This window comes from Myripristis murdjan, chromosome 12 (assembly GCF_902150065.1).
Source record: "Myripristis murdjan chromosome 12, fMyrMur1.1, whole genome shotgun sequence".
Classification (NCBI taxonomy): domain Eukaryota; kingdom Metazoa; phylum Chordata; class Actinopteri; order Holocentriformes; family Holocentridae; genus Myripristis; species Myripristis murdjan.
In genome coordinates this window covers 25,895,321-25,921,237 of record NC_043991.1, presented here as the reverse complement: position 1 = coordinate 25,921,237, position 25,917 = coordinate 25,895,321, and the positions used below count along the sequence as shown (strand labels likewise).

The following is a 25,917-nucleotide window of genomic DNA, read 5'->3' as shown; positions in this document are numbered from 1 at the left end:
GCGTTTGAGGATGGACGGAGGAGGGCATGACAGTGCAGGAGAAAACGCACTCCTCCTCCACGATGAGCAGCGAGGGAACTCCCTGTTGTTGGTGACATCACCCTGAGAGCTCGGACTCACCAAAACTGTGTGACAATGAGGAAAATGTTCCACTCCACACTCCCTGACTAAGGCCTTTTCCTAATACCCCGAGTAGTAGTATGACCCAGCTTGACTGAAAATAGCCCTGGACATGGGGCTGGATGCTGCTGACTTAAAATAGTTCTGCTGGCCTGGACCAAACATTCAGAGTCAGGTCTCCTCCCACTTGTTCCAGGGATGAAAATAGTTCACTCAACGGTGTTTTTTTTTCCAGTTTAAATCACTCAACCACACAGACTGAGAGAGGGGCAGATAGAGGAGACAGAGATTACACAAAAGACAGATTAAAATCGCATCAGGGTGAATTTCTGGGGGAGAGAGATGGAGCACTGAATGCTAAGTGACAGACAAGGGACAGGTCCAGAAAAGAGACTGTAAGGTAAATGGAATGACAGACTATGGCACATTTTGTCCCGAAAGCTGCAGCGTAATGACCGCAAGTTTGTCAGTGTTGGCCCTGTTGTCTTAGCTCTGTGTCTGTTCTCTCTCTTTCTTTTTCTTCCCTTTTCTCTGTTCTCACTCTCTCTTTGACATTGCTCTGTGATATCCTGGAGAGCATTGCTGCAGCACGGTGCTTTGGCCAGATGTCTCTCCTCACTGCTGCTTCATAACAGGCTAATCTAATCTGGCTGCCTGCAGGCGTGCTTGGCACAAACACACACACACACACACACACACACACACACACACATGCACACTGACTGAGAAGTTAGAGTCCTGGGAGTCAACGGTGACTCGTCTTTCAGATTGCGATGAGATGGGAGAATCTGATGGATTGGCTCAGGGAGCAGTAATAAGTGCCTTGATGGAGGAATCTATATGAGTAAAACGATGCTGAAATGTTCCCAAAAAACAGCCATGTAGTGAATGAATGCAAATGGCTAACAGAATCTCATGGTGCATGCATCAAGGCGCTACATTCACCATCTGCAAGGAAGAGCCAAGTAGCTCGTAGGGATTTTGAAATAAATACACCTATGAAGTAAGGTATAATGCAATGGCATCTATTGTGCTGTCTTCAGCTGCAAAGTTTCATACCATTAGAAAGACCGTTATGTGTTAAGAGTTGTGATGAAGTGTGAGGCAAAGGACAGGCAGAAGAGGAAAATGTTTAGAGTATCCAAAGTCATGCAAAAAGCAGGTTTAATAGTAGAAACAGATACTTACAGGCTCTCCAGGGAGTCCAGGTGGACCAGGATGACCTTTCTGTCCCTACGGAGAAAACACACATAACAGATGAGTGAGATGTAGACAAAGAGATGAGGCATAAAATAATGATTGAATAAGGAAAGGCAAAAGAAAACACAGGGATTACGAAACGGCTCACAGTCATGGAAAAGCCTGACAGGCAGGGGAGAAGTTCTCCCTCAGCGTGGGAATGACAAGTGGGGAGTTTTGCACCGACTAAAAAGTGCGTGTTAACACTGAACAGCACCAACAGACAGGTGTCAGTGCCGCATGCAAGGAATCAATCAGCCTTTTTGTCAAGGGATCAGACTTTCCACTGGCCGTGTTCACAGAGAAATGGTACTGGAGCGGCCGTGCCAGGAGCACAATGCCTTCTTGTCTGAGTCAGATCGCAGGTCCCCCCCTGCTATTACCAGAAACGACTGCAAGAGACAGCCTGACATAGTACATTTCTAGAGTTCTGCTGACTCCAGCAACACAGGCCTCCAACAAAGAACGGAAAAAACAAAATCAAAGGTGGGAGGACGTGCTTACCCGGACCACACTTTGACAGAGAGAACGCGAGCGAGAGAGAGAGGAGAACGAAAAAAAAAAGGAAACAAAAACAGAGGAAAAAAGAAAGAAAAGACTCCTGTTGTCTCGTTTTCCTAAACCACAGCTCCAGAGCACCGAGCCAAGAGTTGCAGAGTTCTTGTAAACCGTGCTTGAGCTCTGTCATCTGATGGCGGCAGGCGAGAGGACACAGCATCCCTCATTATGTTACACAATCACACTCTCCACCTTACACCTGCCTTGTCAGTGCCATGGCGCTGTCAGCATCACACTCCATATTCAGTGCTTCAGCAGGTGGGACAACTGTGTGTTTCTGATGCTAATATATTTGATAAAAATAAAAACTGGAATAAACTTGAACTGCAAACTTAATACCATTCTCTGTGTACCTCAAAAGGTTCTCCAAAGCTACCTGCTAGTACACTTTGGTCATGTCACCATCACTCAGTGCAGAAACCCTACCTGAAAAGGCCACTAGGTGGAGACTCTTGGAGCTGTGATGAAAAAGTAATAAAGATAAAAAAGTATAGACATAACCAGGTGCTGTTGGTCTGTGCTGCTGGCGTAATCCAGCCATACTGGCAGAAATGGAAATCTGAGAATCATCAATCCCAGGCTTGCCTATCTGCATGTGTGTGTGTGTGTGTGTGTGTGTGTGTGTGTATGAGTGTGTGTTTTGAGAGTGCCAGGCTGGTAAGTAATGCTCTGGAGAGAATAGGAACGGATGCACTTGCAGACACATGGCCCCTGTGCCTGACTGTTTGAAAGTTTCCATTTGCAAATTGAACCATCATGATTTCCCCATGGGGCAATTACAATACCATGTCAGTGAACATATGCGTGTGTGTGTGTGTGTGTGTGTGTATTGGTTATTCTTCTAGGTTTATTTCTGTTTCCCTGTTATATTCGCTTCCTTTCATAACCTAAAACGTCTATTAAGGAGAAGGACTGACTACAAGTCTTGCTGTTGCCTGTTGATATCCAGAAGCATACACACACACATGTGCACATGCAACTACACGAGCACAAAATGCACAAAGACAGACGGACGTAAATACACACGCACACACACACACACACACATACAAAGACACATGTACCCAGCCATCTTAATACATGGCTCACTTATAATACAAACATATGTGGAGGCTTATGTTCCCAGGCTGAGCTGTGAGGTCTGTTTCACACACACACATCACACACACACACACACCCTGAGTATTAACCATACCCTCCCAGCCCTAGCCAGACCATCCCAGATCCTTATCTCCCTCATTATGAGCCTGCTAATGAGAGCGGCCATTCCCACTGGCCCGCCTCTGTTTACAATGCCACTTGCTTAACGAGCATGTGTGTTCAATCAGATAAACCCACCAGAATGCCTTTCATTTACAAGAGCTCCCCGGTAGCACCGTGTAAGCGCTTTCTTCCCCGCCGTACCCCACTAAGCCGAGGAGCACTCCAGGGCACGCTAAGCGCATTTTGGCACAAACGAAATAAAAGACACATTGTGTCTGCTGATGACGCGTTTCTCCTCTGAGGGAGCACCGGCAGGAGTCAGCGTTGGCTCCGCTGACGAACCATTACCACAGGCAGGATGTGTCACTGACTCCGGCAAGCTCCGTCAAATTATGCAACCATTGTTATGTTACCATGTAGAACAGCCAAATATAATGAAGTGTAAATGCCACTTTTACAATGTCCCATGCATAAGGGGAAAATTTTAGGAAATCAGACAATATAAAAAATGTAACAGTCTGGACAAAATAGCTACCAAATTAAATTATTAATCAATTTTATCACCTTGTGGCATACTGTCAAAAATATCACCTTTCAACTTAATGGGCTTTTGCCTTCATTAGTGGAACAAGTCAACTGTTCTGTACATATTTAGCGTTGTGGGCACTCGAGTGAGCACACACTCCGTGCCCATTAACAGCCATACACCACAAATGATGAATGTGCTGTGTCTACCTCCACTGGACACCATGGAAAGCCCTGGTAGCAAAACTACACCTCTCACCTCATTAATCTCTGCTTTCATGTCCCCCCCCCCCCCCCCCCCCCCCCCAAACTGAAGCTGCCGCATGAAGCCAGATGATTGCTCAGTGTGTGTGTGTGCCACTGGTGTGTTGGATATACAGCAGAATGTAAACTCCCCACACAGTTGTCTGGCTGGGGCAGGCATAACAAACAACAGCATGAACCTAATGCATGGCCAATTTAGCTGTAATCTACCCAGCAGAACAAAAAAAAAAAAAAAAAACATCTCTCATCTCTGCACTGTCTGAACTGCAGTTTCAGCAGCAGAGTATGTTTGCTTCAATACAGCATCACCATTAAACTATTAATAGGAGGAAGACAGAACGGTGATTTGTTGTACTTCCTGTGAGACGTGCAAAGAACTGATGGTTGATTTCAGCTGCACCATAATAACAATAATGAAGAGGATGTGGATTGGCTACTTGTGTAGGATCCAAATGGAGAGAGGAGTGATAGCGTTTTGTTTGGATCTGCCCAAGAAGAGCTTCAGGCAGTTTAATATGACACTATAAACTGCCTGGCAGAAGTGGAGCAGGTGAGTATGATGAACATGTATTTCCTTATGGTCTATCCTTTGCATTTGGGACACTTTGGCTAAGAGAATCCTGATGTGGATCTCTTGAGAGAAAAAATATCTGTATAAAATCGAGGTATATGCACAGCATAGCATCAACGCTACTGGACTGCACGCTACAATGACTGACTCGTAATAAATTTTCACTGTGTGCTACGGTAGCACACACACTGCAGACTGCTGTGTTTATACTGATTATGTGCTGGAGCTTAGGGATCACTGACAAACCTCACTGACCCTAAACCCCTCACACATGTGTATACGGCGCGTACATGTGCAGTCGAGCACATAAGCGTTCAAACACACATGTTGTGAGCAAGGACAGAAAAAAAAAAAAAAAAAAAAAAACATGCATTGAAACAAGGGCATGTAGGCGCACAAAGACCGCAACAGAGTCAGACTCTGTGTAAGCACTCAATCTGCATGAGTCAGCTGATTGCTGTCTTGCCCGTAACTGACTATGTACATTCACTCGTGTTACTGTAAGTCAGTAGCTTTTTGGTGTACTTGTACTTTTTTTTTTTGGAGCATATTTTTAATTTAAAGTCAGCAATTTCACTTTTACTTTCCAAATTAAGAGTCAGTCCACAAAGATGAGACGATAAATCTGGTTCTACTTCATTGGTTCCACTTTTTGTCACTTCCAAAGTAACAGTGCTGCTACTAAATTTCACCAATGACCTTTGGGAATAGTCTAATGATAGAAGGAGAAAGACAATAACAGGGAGAGAAGAATGAAAGAGTCATCAGACATAGGGAGAGACAGTGTTCAACAGTGAGAAAAGAGACAGTTCACACAAACAGTAGGAACCGACATAGCAGAGGGACATAGGAGTAAGGTGCTGGGCGGCTTGTAATGTAGCCCTGTAGTTGAGGTTTGGCCCTGTGAGTGTCCCCGCTCTTTGACCCTGCCTGCCATGCTGAAAACCCATTCAGCGTCTGCTCGGCCGCGCACATGTACAGAACGGAACATGCCTGGCTTGTCTGACACGGTAAAATCACGCTCTCCTATCACACTTTCAAAGCACTGCTGTTCTCTCCATTAAAGTTTTCCATGGAAAACCAGCGGCCAAATTCCAGAATTCCCGGCCGGAGTGTCAGGCCAGGTCTGATTTAAAGCCGCCAGTATGTGTGTGAGCGTGAGAGAAAGAGAGAACGAGAAAAAGAGAGAGAGAGAACGCGAGGAAAAAAAACACAGAAAGGGAAGAGAAAGGAAAGTCTCCCGTTGTCCCGTTTTCCTAAACCACAGCTAAAGAGCAACACGCCAAGCGAGCGAGACGGAGCGAGAGAAACAGGGAGGAAAGAGCAAGAGGACAAGGCGCACAGCTGGAGAGGCAGGAAGGAGAAGAAACGGCACATGGGTGTTTTCAGGGTGGCCCACCAGTGCAGTACAATGGCATTAAAACTCAGCAGGGTGTGCACACGGCATCGTTAAGAGCTTGGTCCAGGCCTCAGTGTCTCAGTGAGAGTCATCAGGTCAGGGCAGGACTGCACAGGCCTTGGGACTTTCCATGTGAGTCGGCTGAAACAGACACTTGGCCTGAGAACGGCAACAAAGCCTTCTGTTTCTAGCCAGACACGCTGCGCTACTAGTGTGTAACCTTGAGAGTGACTCACACATCTATCATGATGACGTCAGCGCAAAATGTGTCTGCGCGTAAGATAGGAGAGATAAGGTGCACGCATTTAAACCCTGCTATTGTCTTTGGGGTCAATTCGAGCCCATTCAGTGTTTAACATCTCTAAATACATAATTAACATAACTTTTTCTTCATATTTAATGACTTTTCCTAACTTAACGGAGACAAGTGGATAAACATAAAATTAACATCATGATATGTTTTCACTACCCTGTACACATTTTCATCAGTGTTTCTTTGAGGTCTGTTTGACCCAAGGCTGTTTTAGCTACATAAACACACACATTTGCTTTCGTTGTTTTGGATGACACTACAAGACGCCATTAATAATCGTCAAAAAACTTCCCTCACCAAACATAACCATAGTGCACGACACTGAGGAGGGGAAAACATGATTCCCTCAAGAGCTTTGATGCGTAAGAGGGGGAGGTAATGTTGCATTCAAAGGGCTATTTAGGGAGTCAACAAGAAACATAAAGTACGTGACACATAAATTTGGGTGACAATTTTTATCATAATAATTTTCTAAAGGTTTAAATTGCTGAGGTCAAATTGATGGGTCAGAATGTTAGTAAATTTGAAAGTAATAGGGGAGTTAAGAAAACAGTGAATGGAATATTTGTCATGCATTAACAAAAGAGATATGGTCATAAATAAACGGGATGCAAAGTTATGTTATGTTGTTTTGACACAGGATGGAAACGGTTAACGCATGTACGGAAAACAAGCTGACTCTCTGTGGTTGCTTCTTTACAAGTTTCCTTTCAAGTCATCGTGTCTGTGGTCCACTGACCAATACCTGTGGCATGCTCTGGTGATGTCAGAGAGTGTGTGTTGAGAGAGTTACTATGGTGACAACTTCCCAGACCTGAGGCTGTGATGTCATACCAGTAGACGTCCTGAGTAGCAGCTTATGTTCTCTGGGGCTTCATCAACACAACCCCTATTCTCTGCACCTCACACACACACATCTCACAAAAGAAGACAGACAAGCAGGTTACAGAAAAAAGAGAAGAGAGTCATGAGAGAGTGAGAGAGAGAGGGATATACAAAAGTGTCAGGGTTAATCTATATGTTAGTCTGCACAATCCATATGTAAATCTGCAAGTTCTTTTCCCTGCAATGTGTTATCTGATGCCTTTGATGCTAATTGATAATTTGAGGCTAATCTCAGAGGTCAGGCTGTTCCTGCAGCCTGGCCTCTGAGCCAATCAGCTGCTCGGTCCTGGCCTGGACTCTCTCACCTAGGGCGCCGATTCACTTGTCACTTTCTAACCTTCTGATCGGCCATCTAATCACTGCCAAGACTCATTAAGTGTAAAAGGAAGGCTGTGGATATTTTTCCACCAGCTTTACGTTTTCCATTAGGACTGTACTGTATGCATGTGTGAGGGAGAGACAGATGGACAGATAGAAGAGAGAGAGAGAGAGAGAGAGAGAGAGAGAAAGAGAGAGAGAGAAACACACACTCTTAACAAAAGCCACATGTTTGGCTTGAGGCAGCTATCCAGCGAGAGTCTGACACACTGTTTCGGAGCACTGTGACTCTGGAAGACAGAAAAAAACATGCAGAAGCACTTTGCATCTCTGTTCCCGCTGCATACATTCTACCTACACATGCTATGTGCACAAACACAGCCAGTTTCTGTGCATGGTGTGTAATCTGCGCAAGGCTTTTTTTTTTTTCAACGGTGTGGTTTTCCTCGAGTGTAAGACGTGCGCTCTGTTGTTGCAGGGCCATATGTTTAGCTCTGAATTTTTTTTTTTGGGTCAATGTGAAACCATATATTTTAATGCCAGCCCAGGGGGAGCACATATGACGAATTGGCTTGGAGTGATCATGTCCCTGCAATGTATCAAACTGATGTCTTTGCAAAGCTGTTCACATGCCTGGGGTTTACACTTTCCACTATACACAAGGCTACCTTCTATTCACACAGGAAACCATCATACGTGCCTAGAAAACACACCCGTACACATAGGCCTACAAGTACACATAACTTTCTTGTGGAATTGCTCTTGCCGTGTTTATTCCAGGCCTGTCTACCAGAGACTCCATCCCAATTTTCCTAGAATCATGAATCACTCGAGCTGAATCTTAAGTAACATGTAAGACACCAGTAATTTTGCAGTATATGATTTCCTCATGCTCCCCCTCTGCATTCCCAGCTCCGTCCTCCTCGCTCTGTTCCCTGACAACAAAAACTTCCCCCTCTCCTTCACCAAAACTCTAACAGCTTTCCTGCCAACACTGGGACCCCCTGTACTGGATCCAGCTGACACAGATGGGAGAAAATGGTGAGCACAGCACAAAAACAAAAGGAGAGAGGGAGAGAGAGAGCGAGGAGACGAAGAGGGATTGCTTCCTTACAAAGACAAATAAGTTGTCCACATATACAAACACGCACACGCAAACTCAAACACTACAAACACGGTGATGATGAAATGGTGACAACAACTCACACAAACCTTTTTATTTTGCCTGCGCTTTCTCTTATTTTTATGGCCTCTTCTCGGCACATTTGGCTGGATGATAAAGTATGTCGTACGTAGTTTACAGATATCAGCGCTGTGATCCCTCTTGGCCCAGAGCATTAAATTGTAATAGTAGGTGGGACCTCCTCAGGGCTTGCATTTGAGAACCTGATGCTTTATTTCATTGGACGGAAAGTGGAAAAAGAGCACAAGAGGTTTCGAAGGGAGACGGGATATTTAATCTTACCTTTCGACCTGGCTGTCCAGACAGTCCAACCGGGCCAAAAATCCCTGTGTCTCCCTGGAAGAGAAGGCGAGAGTATCAGTGCCTGGTTGCACAAATACTAATCATACACGGCAAGTCAGTAAGTCTTCAGAGCATGCTAAACAGGGCAATATTTCAGTCTACTGCTGTGTTCAGGAAAGGAGGGACGTAATACCTTATCTCCTTTAGGTGCCGGCCCAGGTGAGATACCAGGGTCTCCTTTTCTCCCCTGATGGAGCAAAAACACAAAGGAAGACTGTTGTAAATTACCCAAATAATCACTTTACATAGTACAAATCCTGCAAATGTTTCTCCTTGGCACAATGCAGTATGTGGCCGGGGTGTCCCTCTAGAGACACATACACACACACAGGCCATATTGTCAGGAAGGAGCAATGATGGGTTACTTAAACTAGTTAACAGACGTTGTCCATTTACCACATACATTGAAGGTTTTTTAAAAACTTGATAGGTATATTAAAATCACACTGTGAACTACTGCTGAGGGTAAGCAGAGATTCTATTATGAGACCTTATTGTGAGACCAGTTACTCCATTTCAGATGAGTGATAGGGAACAGCAAATGTCAGAATTATTTATAATGATGCGGAGCATGAAGGAAACAATGTGACAGTCAAAGGATGTAATTAAAAAAAGGACTGACAAAGAAAAAAAAAAACAGCAGGGACAATAGACATTAAATCAGGGAGACAAAGATAAATGCAATCTTGCTCTTCAGCGACTCTGTGAAGGCAGGGCTCAGGCGACGGCGGGAAACGGAGTCTGAGCAGCAAGCATGACCGCACTCAGCTGCACAGTTGTCATTTATGTAAGGTATTTTTATAACAAGCTTTAAATATAGGCAGTTCTCCTCAGTGTGTACCATGAGCACACAGCGCCAGAGGTCATGGATGTTTGCTAAGGTGTGTACTGACTGCAGACAATCGGCCGAGGGACACAGAGGATGTGTCTTGGGCAAGGTCATCTGCTGTTCACACATTAAAACAAGACAGTTTTATTTGGACTTCTCACTTTAAATCTCCTGATGTCCTTCCCTGGAGCTCGGATAAATCACTCTGAACTTGCCTTGTGTCTTGCTACCCTTCTCATTTTCCGTCTCCCTTGAGTTACGGCGGAAGCTGACACACAGATCGTCCCGTTTTACACAGGCATAAGCGTATGAATGCACGGCTGTGTACAACATGTGTGTATGCAAAAACGAAAGAGTGCCTATTCAAGAGCTTGCGTTATCTGCACAGACAGCTCAAATCGAACACACCTGCAAGAATCTGACGTCTTGCTGAGCTCGAAACAGCGTATTTAGGGGAATCCTGACATTGACGTCTGCAGCACACATGCTAAAGTGATACAGCTCAACAGTATAAGTGCTGTGGTGTGGGTTCTCTGGTGTCTCAGACTGCCAGGTGTGACTGGACTGCCATGAACTTAGATGGCCCTCACTCTACAACCATAAAACTCTATTAGCATTGCTGGTCTTTATGGATTCCAGCTGATAGGCAACGACCGAGAATGTAACCCATCATCAGAGGACTGTCCTCCAAGTTAAAGGCAGGAAAACATCATAACCTGCTCATTAAATTAATCATAAAGGCGGGCGCATGAACGATGTACCGGCTTAATGTGGAAAAATCAATGTGGCTGCCGGGGGAAAGATTCACATGTGAATGTATAACGTACCTTGAGTCCAGGTGGACCGGCTCGGCCAGGGTTGCCGTGGGGACCAGGGAGACCCTGTGGGAAAGCCAGAGAAACTAATGGTGATCAAAATCCTAATTAGTCTTCATAATGACACTGAGCTGATGCAGACAGATTTATTGGTGAGTAAAAGTAAGACTAGAGGTGGGGCGAAGACTGTCTGGAGAGCCTCAGTCTTCATGTTAACCTATTTTCCTATACATCAGCTGTGACTGTGTGTGTGTGAATTGGGTGGTTAGGTATTTGGGGTTGGCGCTGGGGGTAGAAGCTCATGGAAAATGGGGCTCTGTGCAGGAGGTTGACTGGAAGAGCTCTGCTGCTTCACCATATGGATGTGGTTTTCCTACCCCCTGTTGCCTCACACTTCACAACCCCCCTCCACCCCACACACACATTTTTGGCTGAGCATCTTAATGAGTAATGCAGATCATCTCATATCACAACATTTCGAATTCCTCTGCCGGTGTGTGTTTCTGTCTGCACTGGCTGTTGCTGAGGAAATGAACACAACTGTGTCTGAAAGCAAACAAACCCATGTCTACAGTAGCACCATATTGGTAATGTGAACCCGCTCACTCTGTCCATGTAACCCAATGGGAATGGTTAGTAGAAAACCTTTGAGAGCCACAGAAATGGGAGCCAGGGACTACATGAGTTGACTCAATTGATCATATTGTTTTGCTGAGACAATGTTTTATTTTAACTGTATTTGGCGAGACAACAGATATTTTTCCTGGCTTGACAAGACAACACAGTCATATTCTGTTTGATTCTACTCCTTCTTTGATTCTACTCATCTACACGCAGCAGCACAGGGGGCGATGACAGGTCCTGTCTCTCTCTCTCTCTCTCTGTTCGCCTCTCTGTTTCTGTCTAATCTATCCAGGCTGGCTTACTGAGGGGTCTCCTCTACCTCCTTTTCCTCTGAAGTGAAGTTTTTTCCTATGAATCCGCGACCTCACCCCTGCCCTCCACGTGGCGTGACTCCCCTGGCCCTACCCCTACCCCTGCACTGGGTCGAGGGTCAGCCAAGTCAGAGAGGGCAGAAAAAGAGTCACAACTGATTTAAGAGTCGGGTCAGAGAGTTTCACTGAAGTGAGGCAAAACAAATCAGCAAACCATTACATTAGTGATTTGGTCCTCAGCATCACAAAACAACCACCAAGATCCACTCACGCAGTTCTCTGTTATCCCACAGGGAAAAAGTCATTTGGGGTTTGGGCTGGGTTACACAGTGCAACAAAACCCCCACTGAAACAAAGTTCAAAAACAGACACACTGGTTTGCAGCAGACATGACAACATCAACGCTTTATGCTGCGGCAGCACGTCCTGTCAAAGAGCTCTTTGATGAGGGTCGTGTCTGATTCACTTGGCGAGATTCTCTGAAACAAAGCTCTCTACAAATGAAAAGGACATTACTAAGGGTGTGTAGGAAACGTTTTGTTGTTGCTAATGTGATTAACAGCAACAACAATCAGGCTTTCCACAAAACACTGCTGTTTTATTGTAGAATCCCCATTAGCTAATGCAGTAGCAAAGTCAAGAACTTTGGCCAAATTTCTAGTGACGGTAGCCAACAGATCTCGAAAATATGCAAGATTTGAAATATTTTGAAAGCTTGGCCTATTTTTAATTTATTACGTTTTAGAAATGTAACATTTTCATTCCAGGGATTCTAAAGTTTTATTTATCTCACCTGTTTTTCTTCCACTCTCTCCTGCCCTTTCACTCCGAGTCTCCATCCAGCTGTCATTCCTTAGGGAGTTAGTGTGCCCAGACAGCGCTGAGGGAGACTTTTGTGCCCCAAATAAACTTCAACAAACTAGACATGTTTGAATTACATGCTTCAAAATTAAACCTGTGGTTTACCGCAGTTTGGGTAGTACACTGGTAGGCACTGTTGGCACAAACCTTTGGTACTATATTCTCGCCTGCTTGTCGTGTCCCTTCTCACACAACAGGTGTCTAATTAGAGATGACCAGGGTGGGGCACACACATGTAGAGGGGAGGATATCGAGCCAAAAACCACCAACCTCTGAACAGCGACGCAGGGCGTTACTGTGGTTACTTTGGCAATAATGCTGCTTAACTGTGCACTTCATACTGATTCTAAATTGAGACAAAATGGTTAAAATGTAAACAAATGATAGCTCCTAATGTTTCATGTTATGGTGACATGCATACTGCCTGCTCTTTATATATATATATATATAATTTTTGTTGTTGAAGCTACCTAAAAGTGTACTCCAATGCCATGAGTGCAACTTAAAGCCAAGAAAAATAAGTAGGCCTACTTGATGGATCTTTAATCTGGATGTATGACATCACTTTCAAGGTTAAATTCCCATACTGAATGTTTAAGACTGGCTCATTAAATGGGCTATGCTGTAAACATAGTCTGACTTAAAACACCAGCTTGTAAAGACAGTTTGAATGTGTATAGCTGCCATATAAAGATAAAAGACATGTTCTATGATGCTGTGCCAAAAGAGATCCAAAGGGGCAAGGCCTGATTAACTAACACTGGTTCAAGTGAGCATGTAAAACCCCTGGGGTTTCTCAGAATTAACGTTCCCAGTTATTACACACAGAGTGTTGAAACTAGCCTCTAGGAATCAGGAAAACATTGTTTTACTGCTCATCACAGTCTCTGCCATAGCATGCCTCGCCACCACTCTAACAAACTGGCACACTGGTGCGGCTAGACAGCCGGACAGTAACAGAGGAGGAACGCAAACCCAATGCCACAAAAAGTACAGTAAAACCTCCATCATAATAGGTAACAGGGTGAATTATTGAAACTCCACAGACATAAAATTCAACCATATTTTTTTTTTCCTCCAAAAGCCAAAGTTTATAGCTTTAAAGTTTGTACAGACTGCATGAAAATGGAAATAGGAAAGTAATTCAGAGTAATATATAGGTATTTACAACAATAATGGTAAAAGCCTAGATAATGTCAAAGACAACTTTGGAAATTGCCATGGAAACCCTTGCTAACCCTAACGTTATGGCATACACGTAAGTGGCATTTAAAATGCTGTATTAAAAGTTGTATAAAAATACTTAAAACATTATGGCTGGCTTACTTTAATGGGCCTCATCAGAATTCCGCACAAATCTTTATACACATTTAAACAGAATGTGGCTCCTATATAAGGAACCTACGCCAACTGGATTCTTTTGTACCATGCAACACATCAGCCCTAAGGGGGACTAAAGAAACAGGGATCTGGAGCGCGGTCCATGCTTTCAATATCCTGGAGCGTATTACACTTATGTTCCACAGGAGAGAGATCCATATACTCTGCTTAGACCAGGGGACTAGAAAGACCCTTAAAAAGTTGATCTGCCGCCACTGTGTTACCAAAACAGCCAAACACACTGAACTCAGCACAGCTCAGTACGTTTCACTCAAATGAAAGGACTCCATAACATTTAGTACTTCACAATTTTTCCAAGTGACATGAAAATATGGGGCAGTTAACAGGGCCCATCTGATCTGAATTAGCTTTAAGTTTAGATGAGGCGATGTCAGGGAATTATGTCTGGTGATTGAGAAGCGGTTTTGTGGGAAGCACGACGAATGATGGACGATAGTGTCTTTCACCCAGACAAAGACGTTTGACCCTTCTGGCTCCAGGCAAACAGAGAGGAGAAGATAACCACACTGCATCTACAACACCTTCTCTCTCACACCCATATACCACCATCATCATTTTACACCAACAGACAGACTCCTAAGAGCTCAGACGGCCTCGAGGTATTTGCAGACACCAACCCCTACCAGCCACTTTTGTACTGACAGCGGTTGGCATAGCAACGGCGTCTCACACTCACGTGTGTGGGATCAGAGGTCAAGGTTCATGGGTGGTGCTTGGTGGACTCAATGGTGCTCTCTGTGTCGTCATGCAGGCTTCCAGTAATCCGAGGCTACAGAAGGTCACATGGACGCAAATTACTGGACCAAGTTGCAAATAGCTTTCTCCTTCCTACAAAACCCTTAGAATGAAGTTTTAGGGTTTTTTTCATGTGGAAGATGATCCTGCTGATCAAACCATACAATTCCATTGGGGTAATTCATAAGCCTTGGAGCTGACTAAGTCCTAACCAGTAAACAAGTCGCAGCTGTCAGCGAGCCTCGTGCCATAGAGGGAGGAATGCTCAACCTGTAGCACAAAAATTGGATTCATTTGTTTCAATGATCACCGAGGGAATTTCTTTTCCCAAATTGAAACCACTCCTTTTTTGTCTAGCCCCGAGGGGGTTCGTTTAGATGATATGTGTTTCTGTGTGTATTTTCAAGGGTGTGCGTATGCGTATATGTGTCTCAGTGTTTGCACACACATATGGCAACAGCAATTAGAGCTGTTAAATGCTTTTGTGTGCAGGAATGCTCCCTATCTGTCTCACTCTTTATGTTGGCAGGTCATAAACAGAGCCACAAATGTCTGCTACATGGTGAAGGATTAGTACTATAGTATGTGTGTGTGTGTGTGTTTCCTTGTGAGTGCTGGTGCGCACTTGTGTTTGTGTTAAACAAAATGGCTATGAGGTTGGAGTCAAACACTGGTGATGTGTTTGTGAGTGACCCCTGTAAAGCAGCATCAAAACCAACAGTCTTTACAAGTGCTTTTTTATTGAGGAGTCTTGTTTTCATTGTTGGCCCTTTGCAAACTCACCACTTCCAAAATGACAATGCCACAACCAGTTCACCAGCTTGTCTGGTGTGGCTGACAAATGCCACATCTGAGCCACCAGGATGTAAATCAGTATGAGGTGGCTGGTGGATACACACGGCTGAGGAAGGGCGTGTTAGGTACACACACACATTCACATGCTCTCACTACAAGTATTCCAGTCAGAGCTGTGATTTTATGTCCAAAATTTGTCCAGATGCCAGTTCAAGAGTCAATTCATGGGTCAAAGTTGCTGATTTATTTAGGGGTGGTATCGCATAGTACTCATTATAAAGATGATTCATTCTTGTCCAGTGTTGTTAAACAGCTTGGGGTCATTATAAGCTTATTCTAAAAAGAAAAAAGTTCAGATTTATGCTCTATATTGTTCATGAACTCCTTAATTGGACACAGGGCTGTTGTGGGGATCACACCTGTGCTGTTTTGGCCGTTTGATGTTAAGTCTCACAACGAGATCTCCCAGCACAGTAATACAGTAATACTGTGTGTATGTGTGCGTGTGTGTGTGTGTGTGTGTTTGGCAATTTTTGTTTTGCAAAATATAAAGACAGGAGGCTTAGCCCATTCTGCAGCAGTAACAAAATTAGCCTCAAACTTTACATGAAGCTGTATCATCTTAGTGGAATATCAACACACACTTACTTACACACGTGTGTGTGTAAGTAAAAAGAGAAACTAGGGCTGGACAATAAATCGATATCTTACCAATGTTGAGACATAAAACTACATATCGTCTGGGATTTCAGATGTCTTTAAAGGCTGCATTACAGTAAAAAAAATGCAGTTTTCTGACCTTGTCAGACTGTTCTAGATTTTCTATTATTTGTCTCTAACTGCTTAGTCATTATATCCACATTACTAAAGATTGCAAAATAGCAAAAATATTGTATGTAAATATCTTATGAAAGCACCAAAAGTCATCCCTGCAATATCATCACAACATCAATATTGAGGTATTTGATCAAAGATATTGTGATATTTGATTTTGTCCATATGGCCCAGCCCTAAGAGAAACACACACACACACACACACACACACACACAGAATTCATGAAAAGAAGACCCAAGAATGGTCCTAGGACAGACGTTTTTAACTGCCTTTGAGAAAGAGGCTTTTCATTACGCTGGAATGGGATTCCTATGAAGTGTGGCTATAGCCTGCTGCAACAGCTCAGCCAGAAGAAGAAGAAAGTCCAGTGAAGCCATGTGCTCTCGGTCTGTTTATAGTGCTTTTATTAGGCATCCTGTGGCACAGGCAGCCTTTTGAAAGGCCGTCTTTATAGGAGCTTTCCTGTTTATGTTGAGGGGTGGGAGGTCAGCGCTCGCAGCCCTGTGCTGAATATGGTCAATCTGACTGCATAGGAAAACGAGTGTGTGAATGTGTGTGCGTCAGCTGGGTGATGGGAGGGACTTGGACTTGTGGGGGAGTGGCTTGGAATGGCAGCCTATTATTGTAATTAGTCTTGAATAATGTAGAACTTTGTCTGCCTGGCTGGGACTCACAGAGACAGTCTTCTGCCTGCCTGCCTGCCTGCCTGCCTGCCTGCCTGCCTGCCTGCCTGTCTGTCTCTCTGTCTGTGTGTAGTCCTTTCCCTGCTATTGGGGAGTGATTACTGCATATTTGTTTGTGTCTAAGCTCTCAGCTTACATGCACCTCAACAGCAGCAGCAGTAACACACACACACACACACTAACACAGACACAGAGAGAGAGCATGATGAAGACACTCTCACTAACATGGGGGTATAAGGACTAAATTTGAGATCAAACACCAGACCAGAGTCACTGGGGGACAGAGGTTGGTATCCAGAGATCACCAGTAGAAGTGTAGTTGAGATCAACCAGCTGAGCAGGAAGAGAACAAGGTCAATCACAAAAAACAATCCACAGTGAGAAACAACCCAGACTCACCCGAGGACCCCTCTTGCCCGGCAGGCCTGGCTTCCCTGGGGGGCCTGGTAGTCCCTAGAGAGAGAGCGAGAGAGAGAGACACACACACAATCATTTACAACCTCTTTCACTTCTACCCTCATACACATAACCACTGAAACAACCTCCCTTGTGCCTGTTACAGCTCTATCTTCCATTGAGCCACTGTTAAATATTGAAGTGATTGAACACAGAGGAAGGTTACATGATAAAAACACAGCAAACCTCTCACTACAGAGAATGATGGACTGACAAAGCCAGACCAGCCTCTGTGTGGGTTTCAACAGTCAAACCTCAAAACCCCGTCCAGTCCAGTGAAACTCCTGCACGGTGGCAGGGTAAAGACTGACACCTTTTTTGCTCTGATGTAATTCCATCCCCAGCTGATGAGAAGTCAGCCTATCAAGCAGCCGGGCTGTGTGCCTGTGTGGCAGGAAACTCTCGAAACACTAGAAATAACAGGTCATTTCCTGGCCCACTCGGTGCCCCTGTTTGGTTTATCAGGCCTGTGCTCATTCGTTTTCTTTTCATCAAAAAAGGAGGAAAAGGGAGAAGTGAGGAATAACAGTGGGCTTGTGGCTGCTGCGGGCACCGAGGGCCAGCCAAGAATATCCAGGGACTGCTCCGAACGCCGGACTCTGATGTAAATGTGGATTAAAGCCCTGGTCCATAATTACAGAATGAAGTTTCCTGTTAAAGAGCTGTCGCACCACTACTGCCTTTGTTTACACAGTGGTACATTAGATTGATGGCATGCTTTCCCTCTGATTTTTCTTTCTCTGAGCATTTAAAACACAGATTGACCTTATGTGACAAATAAACATGCCTATTATATGTATTTTGAGGCTGTGAAATATATTTTCATTTGTAACACTGGAGTCAAATGTATTTTCATTGCTGTAATGATACTCCTTCTTAAAGTTCAAAAGAACCCATTTTTCATCTAAAGTCAATTTGAGAGTATATTTGAATATATTCATATTTTTGATGGTTATACATATTCAGAGTGTATTTAAAGACACGAAAATGGCCTGAAATTGATAAAAGACTTTTATAAAACTTTCATAAAAACAGTACCGTTTCTAATAGTGTTACCACATTTCAACTTACACAAGGCTGTGGATTTCAGAAACAAGTGGAAAAGTTTAATTGTTGACATCTATTCTTACTACCTGCTTGCCAATGAAGTTCACCGTCGGCAGGCAGCAGCAGAAAGTACATTTTCTTTAAGTCTGTGCTTTCTCTCATACTGGACAGGCACCCGCTGCTTGCCGGCCACAGGGAAAATGGCTGTAAACGGGGTCAAACTTCATTCAGCTCCAAAAGCACTTGAACAAAGTCCACAGTGACCATAATGTCATGGCAGTCTGTCATGATGAATCTGAGTCGTTAGGTGAAACTATTCTGAATCCCTTACTGCTTGCCGGGCCTGTGCTCTCTGTGTTGATGTGTGCAGCAGATTGATGGTATGTTCTCTACAAACTGGGAAACTTTCTGCTTCCCAATAGGAAACATATGAATGGCCGTGTAAACTGATTTGAAATTTAAATAGGGAAAAGTACATCTGAAAAAATATTGTATCAGCTGACAGTGGTGAAATACAAGAGTGGAAATAGTAGAAACAAGTAGAAAGCTTCCCGACCATGCATGCATAATCTTCTACAGAGAATACAAAGCAAACAATAAGGAATTTAGCAAACATTTGACTTATCATGTTCACTTCTGTTTAAATTGTTCATATTTCTATTTTTTTATAATCCTTGTTTATAGTGTTTATATTGCTTACTGCTATTTATCATCTGTGTATACTGTGTATTTCTTCTAAATTTGCACATTGACCTACCTCTATGCACATTTTATACACCCATGCACACGTTTTTTTTTGCATATTGCTTTTTGCACACTGGGTTGTACTTAGATTTTATTCTGTTGTACTTAGATCTTATTCTGTTGAATTTAGATCTTATTCTTTATTTTTTATTTTTTATTTACTTAATCTGTAATCTGTGGATACTGCTGAAAAACTGTGAATTTCCTGCGGGATGAATAAAGTATCTATCTATCTATCTATCTATCTATCTATCTATCTATCTTTTCACCACATGCAACATGGAGTTAAGTGCTTTTTGAGCTGCCTGAAGCTTGGTTCTGTTTATATCCTTTATACCTGTGGCAGTGAAAAGATTGTCGAATAAATGACATTACAGGTGAGTAGAAAATAAGAATAGATATCAATTCCAAAGTATTCCAAATTATTCCTTTAAAAGCATCTCTTTCTCTCTCTTTCTTTCCCTCTCTCTCTTTCTCACACACACATGCAGACACAATTTTAGGTGTGATTCTGGAGGCATGATCCTCAGGGATGTGGACTGCTCATTAGCCCCTACCTGCATACAGCGGCCTGGCTTGTATCATACAGAAGACTGTAATTGCGCCCCCCTCCCCCATCTCCCTCACCCACACACACACACCTCGACACACACATACATCCTGGACGACCTCCAAGGTTGAGACCACCCTTACTGTTACAGGTGGTGTGTCCTGGTGGCCTGAGGAGCTGTCAGTCAACACACAGCCCTGTCCGTCTTCACACCTCCACTCCCTGCTCCATCCCTCCTTCCTTACACTTGTGTGTTTGTTTGTTTGTTTACTCCCGCCTTCATTTCTTCCTTCCATCTGTCCTTTTCCTTGATTTACGCCCCCTTCCCTCCTTCCTGTCTTTGTACATTTCTGTCTTTCTTCCCCAGAGAATTCGATTTGTTCAGGGATTATCCATTCCATCTGAAAGGTGTCACGGAGTGTGACTTTTTCCAGCGGAGAACTGATTTTTAATGTTCTGAATTTCCATGTGATCAGTTAAATTGATTGCTGGCATTTGAATTTGACATTTTAAAAACTGAACGTGTACAGTTCTGAATATCACATTAGTATATCAATATTAAGTTTGAATTTAATTGTAAAACAGTTTTAACAGATTCAAAGTATTCCTACATGAAGTTTTGCAAGCTTTGCAAGCAAATTTGCGAGCTCTACCTAACATTTCATTGACACAATTTCAATATTACTAGCTGTAGTATATTGCAGCAGCATTTGGTGAAAAGCAGTAGCTTGCAAAAAATAATTAACCTGTCAACAGAAGCCCACAGAGTAAAAAAGGTCTGGGGTTCTTTGGCAAATTTTGACACATTTTGTTTATCTAACCATAGAAAACATCTCTCCCAAATCCAGTCTAATTCATCTCAATTCAGCTGTTAGTTAATACACTCCTTCTAGTGTATGCTTTGTTTTTTCCTGTTATCTTGCCTACTAAGTCAATATATTGAGATAGAAACAGAAGAAAAAAATCGGTGGAATCTTAAGAAAGGATACTGAAAAAACAAACAAACATCTGGATCTGCCAAGAAGGGACCCAATTTTTTTCTTTGGTCTCTCAGAACTTGAATTTTAAATCAGAGCCATGGAACTGAATTGAATTGAGTTTGCAAATTTGTGCTTGACATAACAGTAATTTTGAAACTGCTTTTCAATTCATCTAAAACTGAATACTAATTTTAAACACACAAGCACTCCATTTCTTAAAGCATCCCATTCAAATGCCAGAATTCACTTTTACCAATCACATATACTTACATAACACATAACTCAACTTCAGATGTTAATGAGAACAAATCTCACCCTAAAGGGAGTTATGTGAAGAGAGTAATTGCTCAAGCAGCATCAAGGAGTTCAGACTGCTGCGCGTGCACCGGAGGTTTTTCCTGACAGTGAGAGTGAACCTCATGCATGATGGAAATAACTAACTTTTCCTACAACGAGGCTCCAAATTAAATATTACATCTTTCAAGACCCACCAATGACAGGCTACTGTGTGAGATCTGAATGAATACCATGATTTTCCCCATCTTCTCGCTTTCACATGTGTCGACAGACAGAGAGAGAGAAAGAGAGAGAGAGAGACAGAGAGAGAGAGAGAGAGAGAGAGAGAGAGAGAGAGGGAGAGAGAGACAGAGAGACAGACAGAGAGAGAGAGAGAGAGAGAGAGAGAGAGAGAGAGAGAGAGAGACTGGGCATAGGTTTATGAAATCCTACGCACATTTAAGAGGTGACAGAAAGAGGCTCTTTGGGGATCTGCTGGGGTGTTCTGTGCCTTGCCAGTTTGTACACACACACACACACACACACACACACACACACACACACACACACACACACTTTAAGGTGTTTCTATTGAGTTGATCCTTTGGTGAAATGTACAAAAGGAAAATAGGAGCAAATAGCAATGGTTAGAGTAGGACAGAGTGAGACAGACCAAAAGAAAGTGAGAGCAACATGCACAAAAGACACTTATTAAAACTACTGAGAAAAATCCTAGTTTTGATGAGTTTTGATGACGACACTTTCTCTATTATTAGGCAATTGGCCTTGTTTGCATTGCTCAGAACACACAAAAACACATATAAACACGAAATTACTGATTACTGCATTTAAACCAGAGCACAAACAGACACATTTTTACCAAAACACACTATAAAGCCTAGAATATACACAGTTTCAATGCAGCATCACACATATTCAACATTCTTAACATAATAAAGTACCACTAGGCTTCAGCACAGTATCAGCACCTGTGTCAGACAGCCTCAGTAAATCACATAGTAACCTCCCTCAATCGTCCTTCCCTAGACTGCTTTAAGTGGCTTGTCTCTGTGGTAGATTACAGTGCTTTGTGTTGGGAGTGTTAGGTAGTGCATTCTTCATGGCAGTAATTTGGCTTGCTGTAATGACAGCCAGGTCTGTTGTAGACATCAGCACACAAGTAAATTAGTCAGCCCTAGACGAACAGCACTCTGCAATCTACAGCCCCAAATTACAGAGCCACTACAAAGACTGGGCAAGGCACACGTGTCAAACACACCTTCGCACCAAAACCATGAGGCAGGGAGAGGAAGAGGGAGAGAGACAGAGAGACAGGGAGAGAAAGAGAGACAGAGAGAGAAAGAGAGAAAGACACCATTAGGCCACTGAAAATGAGCATTCAGCTGTAAGCCCAGTTCTCTTTTAAATGATAAAATGAGGTAATTTCTCCTCTTCACTACGTTCCTTCCTTTGTGAGCAATTTGTGACAGGAGGGATCAATAAGTGATGGGTGTGACTTCAGGTTCCCGACAGCCCACCGGTCAGACTGGAAATCAGACCTGGGAATTCCATCCTAATACTGAACATGGCCCCGCCTGCCTAGGTGTTCCTTCTCCTAGTGAGACACGTCTTGCATGCACCAGTGGCTACTTTGAGAATCTGAATGGTGGTGTTTACTGCCTGATCTGACCCTTGACCTGGCTTTGAAGGCAGGCCATGCGACCCCCACAAGCCCTCTATATGACAGAGGAATCTGTTGTAGAGATGACAAGGCGTCAGACCTGACACATCAGGCCCAGCTGGGAGGGGTCTGTGCAGGGAGGAAGGAGGGAAGGAGTGAAAAGAAGTAGGATTTCTAACCTGTGTGGGAAAGGAGGAAGTAGCACATTAGCCAACATAGCTGCACTGTCTCTGACTTCCAGCCCTATTGCCCCAGAATTAAACCTAGGCTTTCACTGCTGGCAAGGGCCAACAGTGATTGTCTATGTTCTCCATGAAAAAGGTTTGGTAGTAAGAGTGGTCTGAAATACAAAATATGGCATCACAACATTGAATAATACATTGAAAATGTATCAAATACTCTATTTATCAGATTTCTTCTCTACTCTGTCTCTGTCTACCCCTCTGTCTGTGTTTGTCTTTGTCTGTTTGTCTCTTTAAAGTTTCACATTTCTTGTCCAACATGTCCTCTGGTTCACTGGAGGTCTGTAGACATTGGGGCATGAAACAATAGTCACTTTCAACACTTCACTGACTTTAAACGCCCAACGCATCACTCATGACTGCCTCTTGTCTGGCATGGACGTCCCAAACAAAGTCTTTTAAATGTTAAAGTAATAATCCATGAAATTCTTGTCAACACTGTGTAGTCTGGGTCTGATAAAGGATAATCAATGTAGTCTGGGTCTAATAAAACCACAAGCCCAAAACAAAAAGAGCCACATCTGCATCACTCCTCACAGTTCCCTCTCACCTTGGAATGCCTTTAGTTTTTGGAAGGCAGCGTCAACATTCAGCAACACTGGCTACAGCAATTATGCTGCAGCCAAAACTACAGTGTTTCCTTTTCCTTGGATTTTCAGTTGATGAATTTCTATACATACTGGACTTTTCAGCTATGGTGGCTATTACTGCTCATGCTAACTACAGAGATTTTCTTCTATTTATTTCAACCTTCCATTTCTGAGTCAGAAAACAGAACATACCCCAACTGTGCAGCACTGGATGTATTCTGGCAATACCCTATACACACCACATACACAAAAATATACAACACAACCCCAACAGGTTCATACCGGAAAGCCTGGTTCTCCCTTCAATCCTGGAGGTCCAGCCAGCAGGGAGAACTGAGTAGGTGCAACATCCCAACTCTGGAAACCATCCGTAGCAGGCTGGGTGACTGGGGTGTAGGAAGATCTGCTGGGTCGCTGGGTGACTGGGGCCATGGTGGTTTTGGCTTGCTTTGGTGGTTTGGTGACTTGTTTGGATACTGGCTTGGTGGTTTTAGAAGGTGTAGTTTTGGAGATGACAGATTTTGATGGGCTGACTTTGGAAATTGTTGGTTTAGAAGGGACAACTTTGAAAGAATTTGCTTTGGACATTGTAGGTTTAAATGGGGTAGCTTTGGAGGTGGTAACTTTAGGCTTGGGAGATGTCTTTTTGGTGGGTTGGGGTTTCTTTGGGAGTTCTCCTTGATCTGCCAAGGCAGAGTGAGGCTTAGTCTTGAGGGGTTTGGTGCTGGCAGTGGCTGGCAGAGCCGGTTTCTTCTTGCTGTCTGGTCCCACTGGCGTCTTTCTGGGGCTGCCATGAGGACTGGGCTTTGGTGGGGTGAGTTTGGAATGAACAGAGGCTTTAGGAGTGGAGGGTTTTGGGGTTGGTGGTTTTGTGGGGTTTACTCCAGTCCTGAGTGGTGCTGTGACAGTCTCAGTCCTGGCCCTTGGAGGTGGAGAAGCTAGCCCAGGCTGGGCTATGACTGGTGTCACAGTTGCATGCAGGGATGGAGAAATGGTCCCAGGAGTAGGCTTTATCGTGACGGTGGGGGCTACATATCTGACAGCAGAGGCAGCAGCGGCAACACTCCGGGCCAGGTTCATCCCCACAGGCTTCCTGGCCATGTCCACACCCCCAAGTCGAGGGGCAGCTGGGGCAGCTGGGGCAGTTGTGACGTTGGGGTCTTGGGTTAGGATAGGCAGCAGGGGAGGAAGGTTTGGCCTGTATGTGTCAGCTTCCCTGCACTGTTTCTTAATGTACCTGCAGTAGTTGTGAGCTGCCTGTGCAGAGGGAACCAGGTCAAACTGGCAGATGGCTCCTTCAAAGTGTGCTGAGGCTTGCTGCTGGCTCATCTTCCCCAGAAGGAAGGAGCCCTGGAGCTCTAGAGCCAGCCCCTCTTCACTGTCCCACCCAAAGTCTGCATGAACACTCTGCTCTCCGCAGGAGGCATATAAAGTCACCCTCTGTCCGCTTATTCCCAATGCCAGCTGGTGCCACTGGCCATCATGGGGGTCATAGGGCAGTGCCACTGAGGTCTTGGGTCCTGTGTGAAGGAGCAGCTTGCCTGGGACAAGCTGCAGACCAAGAAGGAGCTTCTTGCGGCCTGAGAGCAGGGTGAAGAGGAAAGCACTGTTGACACGATGTGAGCGCACACTCAGAACCAGTGCCAAGTTGGGCCAGATGGCCGCTGGGATGACTGAGCGCAACGGAGCCTCCACATGTGCCCGCTGGGTGAGGATGATCCCCGATCGGAATGGAATGATCCCTGCTGGCACCGAGCGCGACGGCTTCTCTCCCTTAAGCCCCAACTTTTGGAGGATGTCCACATCTGGGTAGGAGGGAGAGAGTGGTTAGAGCAGAAAATATATAATACTATGTACACATCATGACAGATTGCTTATTAAGGTTGCACCATGGCAGTAATAAAATGTCGTGTTAACATGCATGATTAATTTAAAGACCTTAACGTGTTATGAGAAAATGAACGCAAAATAATGCAATGTTCAACTTTTACCCACTTGTGACAATTTACCTCACTCTACATTATACACACACAGTGTATGCTGCCAACACCAGGCTACTTGTACACCAATAACAGACAAAAATGAACAACACAACCTGTGGCCTGATAGATGGAAATTTTCTGTCAAGAAGTTTCCCCATGTTTATAGGTGTGGGTGGATATGTGTCCATCCTATAAATGTCCTTGAAGAACAAATGTTTCCAAAATACACCATACAACAGTGAAAGTGATTGTGAAAATGATTATTCATTATTAAGTCATGATTACTTTGTGACTAAAAATATATAATTTGACAGCCCAAGAAAAAAAAATCACACCAGCTTCATGAGCCAATTCTCTATTGTTTTAATTCATATGACAAAACAAGAATCCAATCAAATCCATGTTTGTTTGTTTTTTTCTGATGCACCGAAGCCATGGATAGTGCTGCAGAGAGAGCTCTCCATTCAAGGTTCTTTTTAATTTTAAGTAAACTTCAGTAAAACATGTAACAATGCAGGAATATTAGGGACAGAGACAATTAATCACAGTTACACTGAGCA

General features: G+C 43.8%; 1 protein-coding gene across 1 annotated transcript in view; it reads right to left on the bottom strand.

Moving 5' to 3' along the window:
• col27a1a (collagen, type XXVII, alpha 1a) overlaps positions 1 to 25,917 on the bottom strand; it is a 110,504-nt gene that overhangs the window by 44,499 nt on the left and 40,088 nt on the right. The window contains exons 4-9 of the mRNA XM_030065872.1: positions 23,658 to 25,180; positions 17,209 to 17,262; positions 10,577 to 10,630; positions 9,054 to 9,107; positions 8,861 to 8,914; positions 1,309 to 1,353 (exon numbers count right to left, since the gene is read on the bottom strand). Of these exons, the coding sequence (XP_029921732.1) occupies positions 1,309 to 1,353; positions 8,861 to 8,914; positions 9,054 to 9,107; positions 10,577 to 10,630; positions 17,209 to 17,262; positions 23,658 to 25,180 (1,784 nt within the window). The remainder of the gene's footprint in view (positions 1 to 1,308; positions 1,354 to 8,860; positions 8,915 to 9,053; positions 9,108 to 10,576; positions 10,631 to 17,208; positions 17,263 to 23,657; positions 25,181 to 25,917) is intronic.